A 16,388-nucleotide genomic window follows, 5' to 3' on the forward strand; every position below is an offset into this window, starting at 1 on the left:
TCTTTAGCTTCCTACATATCTTTGTCCCGAAAAGGAAAAACAGCACTTTAGGCTGAACTGCAGTTGTTTTTAAACGTGCTGACTGCTGAACAGGAAAGGGTCGCAAAAGGGTAACATGCAACTTTACAACTTTAGAAATAAAATGAGAAGACAGAAAGGATTTAAAAATAACTGCAAGACTGCACAAAGTACAAAATCCAACACAAATCAAATCAACCACTCCAACATGTTGTAGGCATCAATTCCAAATTTTACATTCAGTGATCATTTTTTCATCTCACCAGTTTCTGTTTTTTTCACAGCTGCAGATTCCAAAACAGTGACGTGGGACTCATTGGAGGGTAGTGTTTGCATTGCTTTGCTCTGTCTGACAGCTCGTTCACACTCGGAGGATTAAAAGTGCTCTGTGGACGCTCAAAGTCTTTGTGGGTCGAATTATTCCACAATGAAAACTGATTAGGAATCAATAAAAGAATCAAGTGTGATGTGGACAAAAAAAACTACAAAGACACAAAAAACTACAAAACCTACTTCATAAAACAAAAAGTATTATTTAGTAAGAAGTAACTATAAAAGTAATAAGGGGGGAAGTTAAAGTCGATGTAATCTGTATTTGAGTGCAGTACTCATACTGCATTACATTTGAAATCACTGCAGAAATGTGATGATATAACATAAAAAGTATGTAACCTACATCGCTGTGTATAAGTATAATACTCCTATAATATATCTCATTATTTAAAGAACTCTGAGTACATTGTGTGCAGATGCAGTAAAAATTAATTTGAGCTGTAGAGGAATAAACTGACTTTCAGTAAGTTGTCTCTCCTCCTGCTGACGACAGATTCTCATGAAACTGAAAGGAATCGTGTCTCCACATCTGGATTGTTTTAAACGGGGCATAACACCGCCCTCTCCTCCACTCTTCCCAGCCTGAAAACAGCTTCCCTCCCTGCTCACAGCAACAACTATTTCCGCTGGATTTACTGGAAGGAGGGAGACCCTGTGTTGAACCTCCCCTTCCTAATCATTCCACAGAAGTTTCCACCTCTAACATACCGGACGTCCCGCCCAGCGGAGCCCTGAAATCCTGAAAAGCAGCTCACTGCTGCTCTCCTCTCACTTCAGTTTGCTGCAGTCGGAGCTCGTCTGGACTTTGGGAACAGTACTGTTATTTTAACTGCATTTTCCAGCTGCAAACATGGCTCAGATCAACATCTGCCTCAAACGCATCTTCACTGTCTTCAACATATTCTTCATGGTGAGTAAAGAGATTATTCAGCAAATGATAATCACAGACTTTAATCCAGAATCTCAGTAAAGACTTCAACCAGTCAGCAGGCCGACTCAGCAGTCAAAAACAACCACATTTGCCTCCTTTTTTACATTTAAATGAAACCAAAGCTTAGAAGAGTAAAATAAAGCAACATAAACACAACATGTTTGTTCTTACTTTCAGAGTTTGTTGTTGTGCTCGTCCACATGTGTGGCTGTGCAGTCATTCGATGTCCTGGTTGTGTTTAAAGGATCCAGCAGCTCTAACCAGACTGTTTCTGTTTGTTCAGGTTGTTGGTGCAGTGGTCATCGTCCTCGCTCTGTGGTGCCAGTTCTTCATGGACAATCGAGGAGGACACAACGTGAGGACACATTCAAACATAAATGTAACACATGGGAACAAACAGACAAAGCCCACTAACCTTTTCATGACACTTCTGTCTACAGCTTGAGGGTCGCTTCACCCAACTCTTCTTCCTCTACATGGTGGGCTGCATCACCATGATGATCGCTGTGCTGGGAGCCTACGGAGCCCACAAGGAGAGCAAAGTGGCCCTGATCATGGTGAGTGAATTTGATGGGTTTTGAGTTTTTGGGATGTTTTAGGGTTTTCTAATTTTTATTATCTTTGCATTACAGTAGGGTGCTCTGATTTTACAGGTCCTTATGTTCACTGTAGGTTAAGATGAGTTGTGTGTTTGAAGTCCAAAGTCGTCTTTTATGTTCTATATTCCTAGTGCCTCAGTGTTTGCTACTTCCTGTTTTATTTTGATGGTCTCCCATCTTGTGTGCTGTGTTTAGTTTTGCTTCCTCTTGTCTTGTTAGTCTCGTTCCGTTATGGGCTGTTTGTATTTCTTAATGAAGACCATCTGTGATGAATGTAACAGTCTTGCTTTGATGATGCAAGTGTTCAAAAACTGAATGAATTTTCCTCTGCAGTTCCTGGTGTTTATGGTCATTGGATCCCTGCTGATGCTCATAATTGGAATCCCTGCTGCCATCATTCATCCTCAGGTAAAGGCAGGATGCTGGATGAAGTCACGTTAAGAGATTTATTTGATTTAAAAACTTTTAAAATATGCATTTTTAAAATAATCAACACATATAAATACAGTTACTTTGTCATTACGTTACCTTACCCATATTAGCTTTCATAACCATTAAAATGCTTTAATTTTTAAAATATAAATGTAACACATGCTATAAAAATATTTGTTTTTTGCAGCTCAAAGGCATCATGGAGAAGACCTTCAGTGGGTTTGTGCCTCTGGACAAATCTTCAGAGGATGTGAGGAACATGGCTGAGGGCATTCAGGAGAAGGTGAGATATTCTAACTCGCTCGCTGCGATCTCTTAATCTATTTAAAATGAGTTTTTCTTTTTCTTTGGTTGTCAATACATACAATTTACATTCGTGGAAAAAAGATGCATTCAATCAGGGCATAAAACATTTAGCACTTGCAAACTGGTGATGATGTAAAATAACACCAGATGAGCTTTAAAACGTGACATAATACACTGTGCCATTATTTATATACAGATGATAGTTGGCAGCAAGTGAGCTTTCAGAATAAGAGCAAGCGAACTGTCCACAAGTAATTTGATCACTTTTTTTTTTTTTTTTTTTTTTTTTTTTTTTTTTTTTTTTTTTTTTTTTTTTTTTTTTCAAAAAAATTTTTTTCACAAAGGTAATTTGATCACTAACGTCTTTATTTCTGTAACTTTTCCAGACTTTCATGCTGCAGAGAAAGTCCGTCTACACTAAGGTGAGTGACCCAGCACCACTTTGAAAAAGCTTAAATCATTCATCAGTTTATATCAGAACCTGACAGTGTTTTTTTTTCTATTTTCAGACCTGCTTTCCCACCATCATGGACTACATCCAGTTTCATTACAACATCATACTTGTGATCAGCTTCACTCCGGCTGTTCTAGCTGTGAGTATTATCAATTATTCAGGGATTCAGTAGCATAAATGTCACATCTGCATTCTCTGCATTTAGTCCCTGCTATTATTTATATGACAATGAGAAAGTCATAGTATGCATGTAATATATTTTTTCCACAAAGTTTGAATTCTCCATCTTCTCCATCAAATGTTCAAGAATTACATCATCTGTAGCTGAACAAAAAGTAAACTAGAACTAAAATCTAAACCGTGTGAAAAATCATCTTGTAGGTAAATACGTAGCAGTTTGAGTCTAAGTTCATTATAATATTAGTTCACTATAAAAACGGAATCAGAATCAACATTTCTTAACCTGCAGATGTTTAACTCAACTTCCTGTGTTCCCCGACAGCTGCTTGGCATGATTCTGTCCTCCATCATGATCCACCAGCTGTATTACCCCAACAGACCCACCATCGTGGTCTCCATGATGCCACCAAAATATGAGGAACTGCACAACACCCCGGCATACTAGCCAAAGTACGATGCATTTTTTTTTCTTTCATAGAGTCCTGTTTTTTGTTTTCTTGAATTTCAAATATTTGGTTGAGGTTGGTGTCTAAAGTGCCTCATGTCTCTATGATGAGGTTGACTCAAGCGAGATCAGCAGTTTCAAGCAGCATGAAAAATGTCACTGCTTTTATGATGCAAAGAAAGTGTTCGTTTTATGTAAACTTTACTGTGTTTGAGTTAAAAAAAAGTTTTTAAATTTAATCTCTAAAATAAAACGTCTTTCACAGAATTTCCTGCGTTCCATCTCTGAACAGAGGTCGTAGCTTCCACCAGCTATCAGCCATCTTGAGATCCCGGAGACCACTCACACCTGGACACGTGTAACCTGCTGTGTTTGTGGAAGACAGTGTTAATGTTACTGATTCGATTTGTCACGCTAATGTTAAATGTACTTAAAAGAAAAGTCACATTCCTTTGCTACCTCATGTGAAGTTTGTTAGTAATACATTGAATTCACTGAAGTTATATTTTGAAAAACTGAGAACTGCTGATGCAGTTACTTGTAAAAATGTTTATAAAGGGAAATATTTTTGTACATCGTTGTATTTTTGGTGTTTTCTTTGTGTCATATTTGATTCTTCTGATGTAAACTTTAAATCTAAATGTTTTACAGGATTAAAAGGTGACAAAAAAAAATCTGTGTTGGTGTGAAATATTTTTCTGGTGCCCCCCAAAAAGAACTTTTTCTCATTGCATTTTAATGGACTGTTAGTAGACAAAGGTTATAGTAGCATTTGGTGAGCTAGCCTGCAGTCTGAGAGCGAGCTGCTCTGTTGGCATAATATGTTGTGTGAGGTCTTTAAAATATGATCCTTCTCAAATTTGTATATGAACTCTGAATTTAATTGAACCACTGGAGAGACGCGAATATGAGCGAAATAATAAAAGAAATCTATGAACTGACTCTTCAACATCACACTGAGACATGATGTTTCAAATTTTAGTAATATTGCACAAATAAATGTGCTTAATAGTAGGGGTGGGTTTTAATAATACATTTTCAGATTCAAATCGATTTTAGCTTGAATAATGTGATATTGATTCATTAAATCCAGAATTGATTGTTAAATAAATGTATTTTGCCAGAAACGCCAGAACCTCAAGTCAAAGCTCATAAAACTATTTCAACAACCACCAAACAGCTAAAACAGCAAATGAAAGCAGGTAAACAGAAAACACAAAGCGGGGACCAACGCATCAGAATCAGTGAGATTTCGGCTTTCTCACCCGACGGCACGTACACGGACACGTCGTCGGGGCTGAAAGCCAACAGCTCACAGATTCTTCATTCTAAAAAGGAGAAACGGCACTTTAGGGTCAACTCTAAAATGCTGTACGGACTACTGTACAAGAAGGTATGGAAGCCCGTTTTCGCCACTAAAAAAACCCCAAAACAAGTATCCATAACTCGAAATTTCGACTTATTAACTAAAAATTTGGAGAAACATAACTCGAAATTTCGAGTTACTTTTCTCATAATTTTGAGTTAGCTCTGCCAATCAGTAATCTACGTGAATGAGGTCACTTTCTTGTTACCCGGAAGCATATGGCGCAGAGTAATATGCTCTCAAAACTGGATCGCAACATACTGGCGCTTTCGCGAGTACGTTTGCTGATAGTAACGCCATGTGATTCAGCTAATAACACAAGGATTTCATTATTTTTGAAGCCACCCTGAAAATACTGAGCAATCTGTGCATTCATGACTGGATGTAATACCGGTAGCTTAGCTGTAGCATTTGTACCTGAGAGCTTCAGCTTCCGGGTAACAAGGAAATGACGTCAGTCACGTAGATTACCGATTGGCAGTGCTAACTCTAAAATTTCGAGTTAGTTTTCTCAAAATTTCGAGTAAATAAGTCGAAATTTCGAGTTAATCAGTCAAAATTTTGAGAAAATAACTTGAAATTTCGAGAAAATAACTAGAAATTTCAAGTTACGGATCCTTTTGTTTTTTCTAAGTGGCGGAAACAGGCTTCCATAAGAAGGGTTACAAAATGGTAAGACGCAACTTTAGAAATAAAACGAGAAGACTGAAATGATGTGAAAATGACTGCAAGACTCCAGAAGAGGAACGTACAACTGTAAGTATCTCTCTCACAGGTAGTGATGTGACGTTCTATATCGAGGCTTCAAAGCTTGTGTCGAGTAATGGAGGGGGCGTTTCCGCGATGTGCGTAACGAGGCTTGCTTCATTTATGGGAGGAGCTGAAAATGATGACGTCTGAAGCCTCGCTGCCCGGCTGTACCACGTGACTGGTTCAGGAAGTGGTTCGAACTTTGCCGCGAGCTATGACAGCGATATAAACCCCTCAGACTTCATTGAAAATGTGGGTGTTTGATGGAGAGTTGCGGTTAGTGAGAGTTTGGAGACAGTTTGGAGACAGTTTGGAGACAGTTTGGAGAGAGTTTGGAGGTTTAGGAGAGTGAGGAGAGAAAGTCAGGAGAGAATGGAGCCAGCTAAGAAGAGGAGGATGTCCTCCCCTGTGTGGGAACATTTTGATCTTATTCCTCCCAACAAGGTATGTAAATTTCTACAGAAGATGTATTTTCATAATACTGATGGTGCAATACAATTTATGTTAAGCTGTCTTTACTTTTCTACAAGGTGAAGTGTTTGCTATGTGCCAGGGAGCTGGGATATAACAACAACACCTCATCCATGCTTACGCACTACAGAGCTTTGCATGACAATAAGGAGAACACCGATTGTGGAGCAAGACCAGGTGAGCCATCACATGCCATGATAATATAGCATGCAGTAATGTTACTAAATGATATAACAATATTATACAACTGTAATAAGTTACGTGTGTGATATTTATATTTGTGCTTTGTTTTTATTGTCTTTCCTCAGGAGAACAATCTCAAATAGATGAAGACCTGGTTAGCATGGTGATTGAGGACTCCCAGCCATTTAGCATTGAGGAGGACAAAGGATTTAAAAGATTTGTTAAATCATTAAATCGTAGCTATGTTCTCCCCACTAAAAAGGCCATAAAAGCAGTGAAAATTTTGTTTTTACAGAATAAAATGTGAACAGGCAGGACTGAGGCTCAAAGCCTCAGTGTGTAGCTACACTACACACTGCTTCACAGCCACGTTGTACTTTTAAACAAAATGTTTTTTCTTTCCTTTAGGCCCTGAAAGTCATGGTGGAGGCCAGGTACCAGGAGATGAAGGAGAAAGCTAAGGCCAGCATTGAGAAGGCAGCAGCTGTGAGTCTGACATCAGATATGTGGACCTCCATCAACACAGAGGCCTATCTTGCAGTCACCTGCCATTTTGTTGATGAGTCCAGCACATTAAACACTGTTGTTTTAGGAGTGCAATATTTTCCTAATGCACACACTGCAGAAAATATTGCACAAGTGAAAGGCTCACTCATGACAGAATGGGCAATTACTGACAAAGTCACATGCCTAGTAACAGATGGGGCTGCCAATATGGGGGCTTGTGCAAGGGAGCTACGACTCAAATATGCCATATGCATAGCTCACACCCTGAACTTAGTGGTGAAGAAGGCCCTTGACCAGACCGCTGAGGTCTCTGACATCCGAGCCAAGTCCAGGAAGATCGTGGGATATTTCAGGAGCAGTACCACTGCAAAGGTAAGTTCTTAAGTGGCTTAATTACAGTTTCTTTAATGCTACTTAAGTGTATAGTTCTGCTCCCTTGACAATCTAATGTATGCTTTTATAATTGTATTTTGTAAGGAGAGGCTTTCAGTGGTGCAGGAACAACTAAGGAAGCCTCAACTCAAACTAATACAGGAGGTGGAAACCCGCTGGAACAGCACTTATAATATGCTGCAAAGACTGTTCGAGCAAAGGGAGCCAGTGGGTGCTGCTTTGGCAAGTCTCACAACAGACATCCCACCTGTTTCATCTGAGGAATTTGGTATAATTTCAGAGTGTGTGGTTGTCCTAGCACCATTTAACGATGCAACCACTGAGCTCTCTCAGGAAAAAAGGGTGTCTGGGTCAAAGGTCATACCTTTGCTCGCTATGCTGGATCATTGCCTCAATGAACAAATGGAAAAATCACCATCCATTGGGTCTTCTCTGGCTCAGAAGCTGAGGATGCTATTGAGAGAGAAGCCAGATAAAATACAAACCATGAGCATTATGTTCTTTGCGACACTGCTGGACCCAAGGTTCAGAAAACTCGGGTTTCTCAGCCCTGCAAGAGCTAGCGAAGCAGAAAAAAGACTGAAAGCAGAATGTGCTTCTGTAATGAGGGCCTCCACCACCTCCTCTTCTTCCGCACCACCACCACAGCCATCAACGTCACAAACTGTTGAGGCTGTTTCCCACGGTACTATTGTTATTGCATTTGAGGTGCATTTATATAAACTGATTGTTGGGTCTTCCTCTGTATCTATTATTGTACGATCTACTGTACAATATAAAGCGCCTTGAGGCGACTGTTGTTGTGATTTGGCGCTATATAAATAACATTGAATTGAAAATTGAATTGTTAGTATCACATAAAACTGTCCTTATTGTTTAGGTAACAACCTGTGGCGTCGCCTGGATGAAAGTGTCAGGCAGACACAGACACAAAATGTGACAGCAGACGCGAATATTGAGGTCCAACGTTACATGATGGAGCCAAATATTGGAAGGCTGGAGGACCCCCTTAAATACTGGGAGAGACAAAAATATGTCTATCCTCACTTATATAAGTTAGCACTGACATACCTGTGTACCCCTGCCTCATCTGTGCCCTGTGAGCAAGTGTTTTCAAAAGCAGGGGAAATATTGTCCAAAAAAAGAAATCGCCTACGACCTGCCACAGTGGAGAAACTGTTGTTTTTAAATAAAAACCAATGATGTGGCCCCTAAACACTAATCACTGTCCATACCTCAACATTACAAAAGCACAACCACTGTCCATACCCCAACCACACCTCACCTCACAGTAAATGATCATTTCCGTTTTAAGCATTTCCAAATAATCATTTTCCGTACTGCCAGTATAAATATACACAGTATACTGCCATCACTACAATATACATGTTTTACACACTCCTTTTGTTGTTGACATTTACAGGCTGTGTGCAAAATGCCACACTCTTCAAATTCATGCCAACTAATATTTTTACGTCCAGTAGATGTCCTACTAGAGCAAATGAAGCTTCAAGACGCTTTGCGCTGGGGTGAAGCAATTGGATGAAAAGCTTCAGTGGTTCATGAAGCTTCATCTGCCCATCACTGGTAAGTAGAAACACAAGCTCAAGGCTTGGCTTGTACTTGGGTCGCACTAACTTAGTAAGACAACGATCCAGCGAGTACTCAAGGGCTGCCGCTCCCTTACGGAGAGGCCACAACGAGGGCATCAGGAACAGGTGCGTGATCAATCCAGGCTGTGAAGGCAGAAGATGGGAAACCTCACACAGTCCTGCTTCTGCACCAAAACCAGAACAGACAGACACACATGACAGAGGGGAGAGAGAGAAAGAGAACGGTGAGTTGACCGGTGAGGACAAGGTTTCTTAAAATCGGTGGACGGACAGAAAAGTAATCAATATATAACTCTTTAGGCAAACTGCAAATACTTATTTTAAAAATTTGATGATGTGAGAGAAACTACTCAGGTCTCAAAAGTGAAATAAATATGCTGATAGTCAGCAGGATTATTTTAAGTTTAAATTAGTGTAACATGTGAAAACATCAGGATTATTTATAAGTGAGACTGTTAATTTTGTTTTTGTGGTGCAACTCATCATATTTGTTCAATCCAACATAAAAAAGTATGTAAGCGTGAGACTTTATGTATTTGTCCCAAATTAAAACTAAATGATCCCACTTTGCAGTAATACCACTTCCAGCTGATCATGGAATATTATGATTATAATATATTTTTTATTATTATTTTATTAGATTAACACAAGAAGACTAAACAGTTTCATGAATTCTTCCTGTCCTGCAAATAACGTTTCTCCTTTAAACCCCACAAAGCATTCATTGTTGTTCCTCTGAGCTGCGTCACAGTAACTTAATCTCGTACCTCCCACATGTTAACTTCCAAGTAAAGTTGTCCCTCCTTCCCTCACTTTCTCTTTCCTGGCATTTCTCTGCTGCTCTTTAGCTTCCTACATATCTTTGTCCCGAAAAGGAAAAACAGCACTTTAGGCTGAACTGCAATTGTTTTTAAACGTGCTGACTGCTGAACAGGAAAGGGTCGCAAAAGGGTAACATGCAACTTTACAACTTTAGAAATAAAATGAGAAGACAGAAAGGATTTAAAAATAACTGCAAGACTGCACAAAATCCAAAATCCAACACAAATCAAACCAACCACTCCAACATGTTGTAGGCATCAATTCCAAATTTTACATTCAGTGATCATTTTTTCATCTCACCAGTTTCTGTTTTTTTCACAGCTGCAGATTCCAAAACAGTGACGTGGGACTCATTGGAGGGTAGTGTTTGCATTGCTTTGCTCTGTCTGACAGCTCGTTCACACTCGGAGGATTAAAAGTGCTCTGTGGACGCTCAAAGTCTTTGTGGATCAAATTATTCCACAATGAAAACTGATTAGGAATCAATAAAAGAATCAAGTGTGATGTGGACAAAAAACTACAAAACCTACTTCATAAAACAAAAAGTATTATTTAATAAGATGCAACTATAAAAGTACTAAGGGGGGAAGTTAAAGTCGATGTAATCTGTATTTGAGTGCAGTACTCATACTGCATTACATTTGAAACCACAGCAGAAATGATGTAACATAAAAAGTTATATACAAATCGTTTAGCATAAGTGCAGCACTCTTATAAAAGAAAACTCTGAGTACATTGTGTGCAGATGCAGTAAAAACTACTTTGAGCTGTAGAGGAATAAACTGACTTTTGGTAAGTTATCTCTCCTCCTGCTAACGACAGATTCTCATGAAATTAAAATGAGTCATGTCTCCACATTTGGATTTCATCACCATTTCTCCCCCTCCCCCTCCTCCCAGCCTGAAAATACCTTCCCTCCCTGCTCACAGCAACAACTGTTTCCGCTAGAATTTACTGGAAGGAGGAAGACCCTGTGTTGAACCTCCCCTTCTTAAAAAAGCCTTTCACAGAAGTTTCCACCTCTAACATACCGGACGTCCTGCCCAGTGGAGCCCTGAAATCCTTAAAAGCAGCTCACTGCTGCTCTCCTCTCACTTCACTTTGCTGCAGTCGGAGCTCGTCTGGACTTTGGGAACAGTACTGTTATTTTAACTGCATTTTCCAGCTGCAAACATGGCTCAGATCAACATCTGCCTCAAACGCATCTTCACTGTTTTCAACATATTCTTCATCGTGAGTAAAGAGATTATTCAGCAAATGATAATCACAGACTTTAATCCAGAATCTCAGTAAAGACTTCAACCAGTCAGCAGGCAGACTCAGCAGTCAAAAACAACCACATTTGCCTCCTTTTTTACATTTAAATGAAACCTAAGCTTAGAAGAGTAAAATAAAGCAACATAAACACAACATGTTTGTTCTTACTTTCAGAGTTTGTTGTTGTGCTCGTCCACATGTGTGGCTGTGCAGTCATTCGATGTCCTGGTTGTGTTTAAAGGATCCAGCAGCTCTAACCAGACTGTTTCTGTTTGTTCAGGTTGTTGGTGGAGTGGCCATCGCCCTCGCTCTGTGGTGCCAGTTCTTCATGAACATTCGAGGAGGACACAACGTGAGGACACATTCAAACATAAATGTAACACGTGGGAACAAACAGACAAAGCCCACTAACCTTTTCATGACACGTCTGTCTACAGCTGGAGGGTCGCGCCACCCAGCTCTTCTTCTTCTACATGGTGGGCTGCATCACCATGATGATCGCTGTGCTGGGAGCCTACGGAGCCCACAAGGAGAGCAAAGTGGCCCTGATCATGGTGAGTGAATTTGATGGGTTTTGAGTTTTTGGGATGTTTTAGGGTTTTCTAATTTTTATTATCTTTGCATTACAGTAGGGTGCTCTGATTTTACAGGTCCTTACGTTCACTGTATGTTAAGATGAGTTGTGTGTTTGAAGTCCAAAGTCGTCTTTTATGTTCTATATTCCTAGTGCCTCAGTGTTTGCTACTTCCTGTATTATTTTGATGGTCTCCCATCTTGTGTGCTGTGTTTAGTTTTGCTTCCTCTTGTCTTGTTAGTCTCTTTCCGGTATAGGCTGTTTGTATTTCTTAATGAAGACCATCTGTGATGAATGTAACAGTCTTGCTTTGATGATGCAAGTGTTCAAAAACTGAATGAATTTTCCTCTGCAGTTCCTGGTGTTTATGGTCATTGGATCCCTGCTGATGCTCATAATTGGAATCCCTGCTGCCATCATTTATCCTCAGGTAAAGGCAGGATGCTGGACGAAGTCACGTGAAGAGATTTATTTGATTTAACTGGAAAAACTTTTTAATTATTATTGACCCCAGTTCTTTTATTCTTCTAACTGGACAGAGAAGACGCAACTCAGTGTGATCAAAGTATTTATAATCATTTTATTCAATCATTATCTTCCAGAAGAGAGATGTGCACGGTGCTAAGCATCTGCAGATCTGAAGCATTACAGGCCGGATGTGTATAATATAGTCTGCTCCCTCCTCATGTTATTTGGTACTCTGTTCGACTTATACGTCATACACAGTTTCGATCAAAACAACTTCTTTACCTCTGCCCTTACTCAATGTGTATGTGTGTATGTGTTGCTGATGGGGTGATAACATGCGCTACACTCTGCCTAGTTCCGCTTTTCCTGTGTGTACATCTGCATCCTGTTCTTAGAATACTGCCTCTGCACCTCTGAACAAAAACTTCCTGTTCTGCACAGTTTCAGTCTGGCTAAGCAATTTACGACCTTTGACACAGTTTGTGATTCAAAGCTGGCCTTCTTGTATACAGGCCTGTTATTAAAATACATAAAGAAAATACACAGCAAATAAGCACTAGAAAATATATTTTTCCTTAACATTATGCATTTTTAAAATAATCAACACATAAATACAGTTACTTTTTCATTACTTTACCTTACCCATATTACCTTTCATAACAGTTAAAATGCTTTAATTTTAAATAAATATAAATGTGTTGAGTCTGTGTTTCCACAGGCCCCGCTAGTTTAGAGACTTATTCCTCATGAAGAACGAAATCAAGACAGAACATCTTCAACCGGTCTTTTACTTGCTAACGAGGGAAGCTTTGGTCAGAACCAGGCAGTGGAGCTTAATGCTCCTCACCTGTCTCTAGCCCAAATCCTTCAAAGAGCAGCTCTCCTCGCAGCTGTTTATTCCCATGACAGTTACAGTTTACACAATACAACACAAGCACCTCCCACCGACCCCCTTGGTTGCAAAAGGCAAGGCACTCTGTGTGTGTGTGTAAGCACCTGTATGCATGTGCAAGAACGTGTGTGTGTGTGTTTGTGTGACCTCCTGCTCACCAAAAGGATCATAAAAGCAGGAAGCTTACAACACAAGAAACAGATCTCCCAGATAGGATGTATCTACAATAAAACCTCCTCCAGCACCAGAGTGGCTGGAGAGGTGGTGAGGATCAAAGGAATGTCTTTGATCCTGCTGCTTGAACTAAGACTTTACAAATTTAAGAAACACAATGACAACATTTAACAATTTGACTTAACAAAATGTAATGCATGCTATGAAAATATTTGTTTTTTGAAGCTCAAAGGCATTGCAAAGGAGACCTTCAGTGGGTTTGTGCCTCTGGACAAATCTTCAGAGGATGTGAGGAACATGGCTGAGGGCATTCAGGAGAAGGTGAGATATTCTAACTTGCTCGCTGTGGTCTCTTAATCTATTTAAAATTTGATTTTCTTATTTTTTTATTGCCACATACAAGTTACATTCATGGAAAAAAAGATGCACTCCATCAGGGCATAAAACATTTAGCACTTGCAAACTGGTGATGATGTAAAATAACATCAGATGGGCTTTGAAACATGACATAATACACTGTGCCATTATTTATATACAGATAATAGTTGGCAGCAAGTGAGCTTTCAGAATAAGAGCAAGCGAACTGTCCACAAGTAATTTGATCACTTTTTAAAAAAAAAAAAAATTTCAAAAGGGGGAAAAAGAAACCCTCACACACGTTTTAATGTCTATTTCCAGCTGATGATCCTCCTGAAGATGAGTAACCCTCCTCTTTCTTTCTTCTCCTGCTGCTGTTTGTAGTTTCACTGCTGTGGTCTGTTCAGCTACAACGACTGGGAGAACATCCCCGACTCCTGTGTGTGCAGCCAGGAGGAGGAGAAGGAGGGCAAGTGTCAGACTGTCGAAAACAACGTGAGTATCGACGCACCCGCTCGCTTCACTTCTGTTCAGTGTGTCACAGTTTGTAACGTCTTTATTTCTGTAACTTTTCCAGACTTTCATGCTGCAGAGAAAGTCCGTCTACACTAAGGTGAGTGACCCAGCACCACTTTGAAAAAGCTTAAATCATTCATCAGTTTATATCAGAACCTGACAGTGTTTATTTTTCCTTTTATTTTTAGACCTGCTTTCCCACCATCATGGACTACATCCAGTTTATTAGCAAAATCGGTCTTGCAGTAAGCTTCACTCTGGCTGTTCTAGCTGTGAGTATTTTCAATTATTCAGGGATTCAGTAGCATAAATGTCACATCTGCATTCTCTGCATTTAGTCCCTGCTATTATTTATATGACAATGAGAAAGTCATAGTATGCATGTAATATATTTTTTCCACAAAGTTTGAATTCTCCATCTTCTCCATCAAATGTTCAAGAATTACATCATCTGTAGCTGAACAAAAAGTAAACTAGAACTAAAATCTAAACCGTGTGAAAAATCATCTTGTAGGTAAATACGTAGCAGTTTGAGTCTAAGTTCATTATAATATTAGTTCATTATGAATACAGAATCAGAATCAACATTTCACAACTTGCAGATGTTTAACTCAACTTCCTGTGTTCCCCGACAGCTGCTTGGCATGATTCTGTCCTCCATCATGATCCACCAGCTGTATTACCCCAACAGAGCCACCATCATGGTCTCCGTGATGCCACCAAAATACAAGGAGCTGCACAACTACCCGGCATACTAGCCAAAGTACGATGCATTTTTTTTCTTTCATAGAGTCCTGTTTTTTGTTTTCTTGAATTTCAAAGTGAAATATTTTTCAAGCAGCATGAAAAATTTCACTGCTTTTCTGATGCATAGAAATTGTTCTTTTCATGTGACTTTTTCTGTTTGTGTTGAAAAAAAAAAAAGTTTTTAAATTCAAAATGGGATACATATCACCTATGCCTACAGCTGCATTCGATCCATTTTTCTTCCTCTCTCGTTGTCCCTCCTTGTTCGTCATTGAGTTGGCTGTAGAGCAGGTCATCTGCTAATTGGATGGTTGTTGGTTCAATCTCTGTGTGCTCTAGTCTGGAGTTCTTACCAAGGTGTCCTTGGGCAAGTTACTGAACCCCAACTTGGTCTCTGATGCATCTATTGGCATGTGAACGTTAAAAAGCAGAATACAAGCAGAATACACTGTGTATAGTGCTTTCAGTACTCGAGTAGCAAAGCCACTGAAGGAGTATGGGACCTGGCATATGTGCTTGGACCGTGATAGATTGTCTTTCTCTGTGGCACATGAGAGAGTCATGCATCGTCTGTCACTGGGAAGGATAGAAGACCAGATCAATGTTTCCTCACATTACTGCAAATATCCCTCTGTCTCAGCTGACTCCTCTTTCTTGCTTGATTTGCTTGATTCTTTGTGTTCATCATAATTGAAATGGAAGATGTGTAGTCCTCTGACACACCTTCTATTTGAGTTTCACATTCTGAAAATTCAAGAAACTTCAAGAAGCCCAGTCACTTTCTTTCCAAGCTCCTCAGACTACCATGTCCTGGATGCCTGAGAACCTACTTGAACATAGTTCAGATTCTTCATCACTTTTCTTCACTTCATAACCTTGTTCCACTTCTGCAGGTGGGTGATGTGCTTTTTCAGAGAAAGGGTAGCATGTGCTCTAAATATTGACAATATTTTCTTTATCTTCTAACCCTGGATCTTCCTGAACATTGATTCTCCCTCCTCATTATACTAGAGGACAGTATATGCTTTGTTCTACTGGTCATTGCTTTGCACAACATGGTAAAAAAAAGTATGCTCATCAAAGTATGCAAATCTCTAGTGCAATGAAGGCTTGTGAGCGCACTTTCTGTGTATGTATTATTGTAGGGTCTACCTTACAATACGAAGCACCTTGATGTGACTGTTGTTGTGATTTGGCGCTGTATAAATAAAATTTCATTGAATATAGAGCACCTGCTTCCTCATTGTGCTGCCTGTTGTTGTTGTTGTTGTTGTGGTTGTTATGACCAGTGCTTGACCCCACACATAAGTGATCCAAGATCAAAGATGTTTGAAAGCAGTATGGTGTGAAAATACGGCCTTTTGCAACACTTTGTACTTTGGGATCATTTTTGTCCACAAGGACCACAGGTGTTATAAAATCCAATAAAAACCCCATAAATAAATCAAATTACTTAAAACTTATTCCAATCATGCATAGCATAGTAATGAATAACTTCTGTTATTTTCAGACCATTTGATGAATAAAAAAACACATTTTTGATAGCAAAAGATTTCTTTAGGGGACAAAAATGACCCAAGGACAACACAAGGACAAATAC

General features: G+C 39.5%; 3 protein-coding genes and 1 long non-coding RNA gene across 5 annotated transcripts in view; all 4 read left to right on the plus strand.

Moving 5' to 3' along the window:
• LOC109195176 (uncharacterized) overlaps nucleotides 1–4,372 on the plus strand; it is a 28,281-nt gene extending 23,909 nt beyond the window's left edge. The window contains exons 2-5 of the long non-coding RNA XR_003214447.1: nucleotides 3,006–3,041; nucleotides 3,129–3,212; nucleotides 3,576–3,703; nucleotides 3,964–4,372. This is a non-coding gene — a long non-coding RNA (uncharacterized LOC109195176). The remainder of the gene's footprint in view (nucleotides 1–3,005; nucleotides 3,042–3,128; nucleotides 3,213–3,575; nucleotides 3,704–3,963) is intronic.
• Nucleotides 1–16,016, plus strand: part of LOC100697428 (tetraspanin-8) — a 41,480-nt gene extending 25,464 nt beyond the window's left edge. Inside the window, exons 1-9 of one of the 2 annotated variants that reach the window (XM_025899432.1) lie at nucleotides 10,839–11,036; nucleotides 11,341–11,412; nucleotides 11,498–11,614; nucleotides 11,990–12,064; nucleotides 13,394–13,489; nucleotides 13,910–14,020; nucleotides 14,103–14,138; nucleotides 14,230–14,313; nucleotides 14,677–16,016. In XM_025899432.1, the coding sequence (XP_025755217.1) occupies nucleotides 10,977–11,036; nucleotides 11,341–11,412; nucleotides 11,498–11,614; nucleotides 11,990–12,064; nucleotides 13,394–13,489; nucleotides 13,910–14,020; nucleotides 14,103–14,138; nucleotides 14,230–14,313; nucleotides 14,677–14,799 (774 nt within the window). In that variant the 5' untranslated portion in view covers nucleotides 10,839–10,976 and the 3' untranslated portion in view covers nucleotides 14,800–16,016. Of the gene's footprint in view, nucleotides 1–10,838; nucleotides 11,037–11,340; nucleotides 11,413–11,497; nucleotides 11,615–11,989; nucleotides 12,065–13,393; nucleotides 13,490–13,909; nucleotides 14,021–14,102; nucleotides 14,139–14,229; nucleotides 14,314–14,676 lie in introns of those variants that run through there. The other variant, XM_025899433.1, reaches the window with a different exon arrangement.
• LOC109195175 (tetraspanin-8) lies at nucleotides 1,121–2,890 on the plus strand. The gene is made up of 5 exons (XM_019346830.2): nucleotides 1,121–1,261; nucleotides 1,566–1,637; nucleotides 1,723–1,839; nucleotides 2,215–2,289; nucleotides 2,501–2,890. The coding sequence occupies exons 1-5, from the start codon at nucleotides 1,202–1,204 to the stop codon at nucleotides 2,630–2,632; spliced, it is 456 nt and encodes a 151-aa protein (XP_019202375.1). The 5' UTR covers nucleotides 1,121–1,201; the 3' UTR covers nucleotides 2,633–2,890.
• On the plus strand, nucleotides 6,140–10,463 carry LOC112842605 (zinc finger BED domain-containing protein 4). The gene is made up of 6 exons (XM_025899430.1): nucleotides 6,140–6,258; nucleotides 6,345–6,462; nucleotides 6,877–7,347; nucleotides 7,453–8,053; nucleotides 8,249–9,205; nucleotides 10,125–10,463. The coding sequence occupies exons 2-5, from the start codon at nucleotides 6,424–6,426 to the stop codon at nucleotides 8,569–8,571; spliced, it is 1,434 nt and encodes a 477-aa protein (XP_025755215.1). The 5' UTR covers nucleotides 6,140–6,258; nucleotides 6,345–6,423; the 3' UTR covers nucleotides 8,572–9,205; nucleotides 10,125–10,463.
• Nucleotides 16,017–16,388: the final 372 nt, after the last annotated feature.

The sequence above is a fragment of the Oreochromis niloticus genome, linkage group LG17 (assembly GCF_001858045.2).
Source record: "Oreochromis niloticus isolate F11D_XX linkage group LG17, O_niloticus_UMD_NMBU, whole genome shotgun sequence".
Lineage (NCBI taxonomy): Eukaryota > Metazoa > Chordata > Actinopteri > Cichliformes > Cichlidae > Oreochromis > Oreochromis niloticus.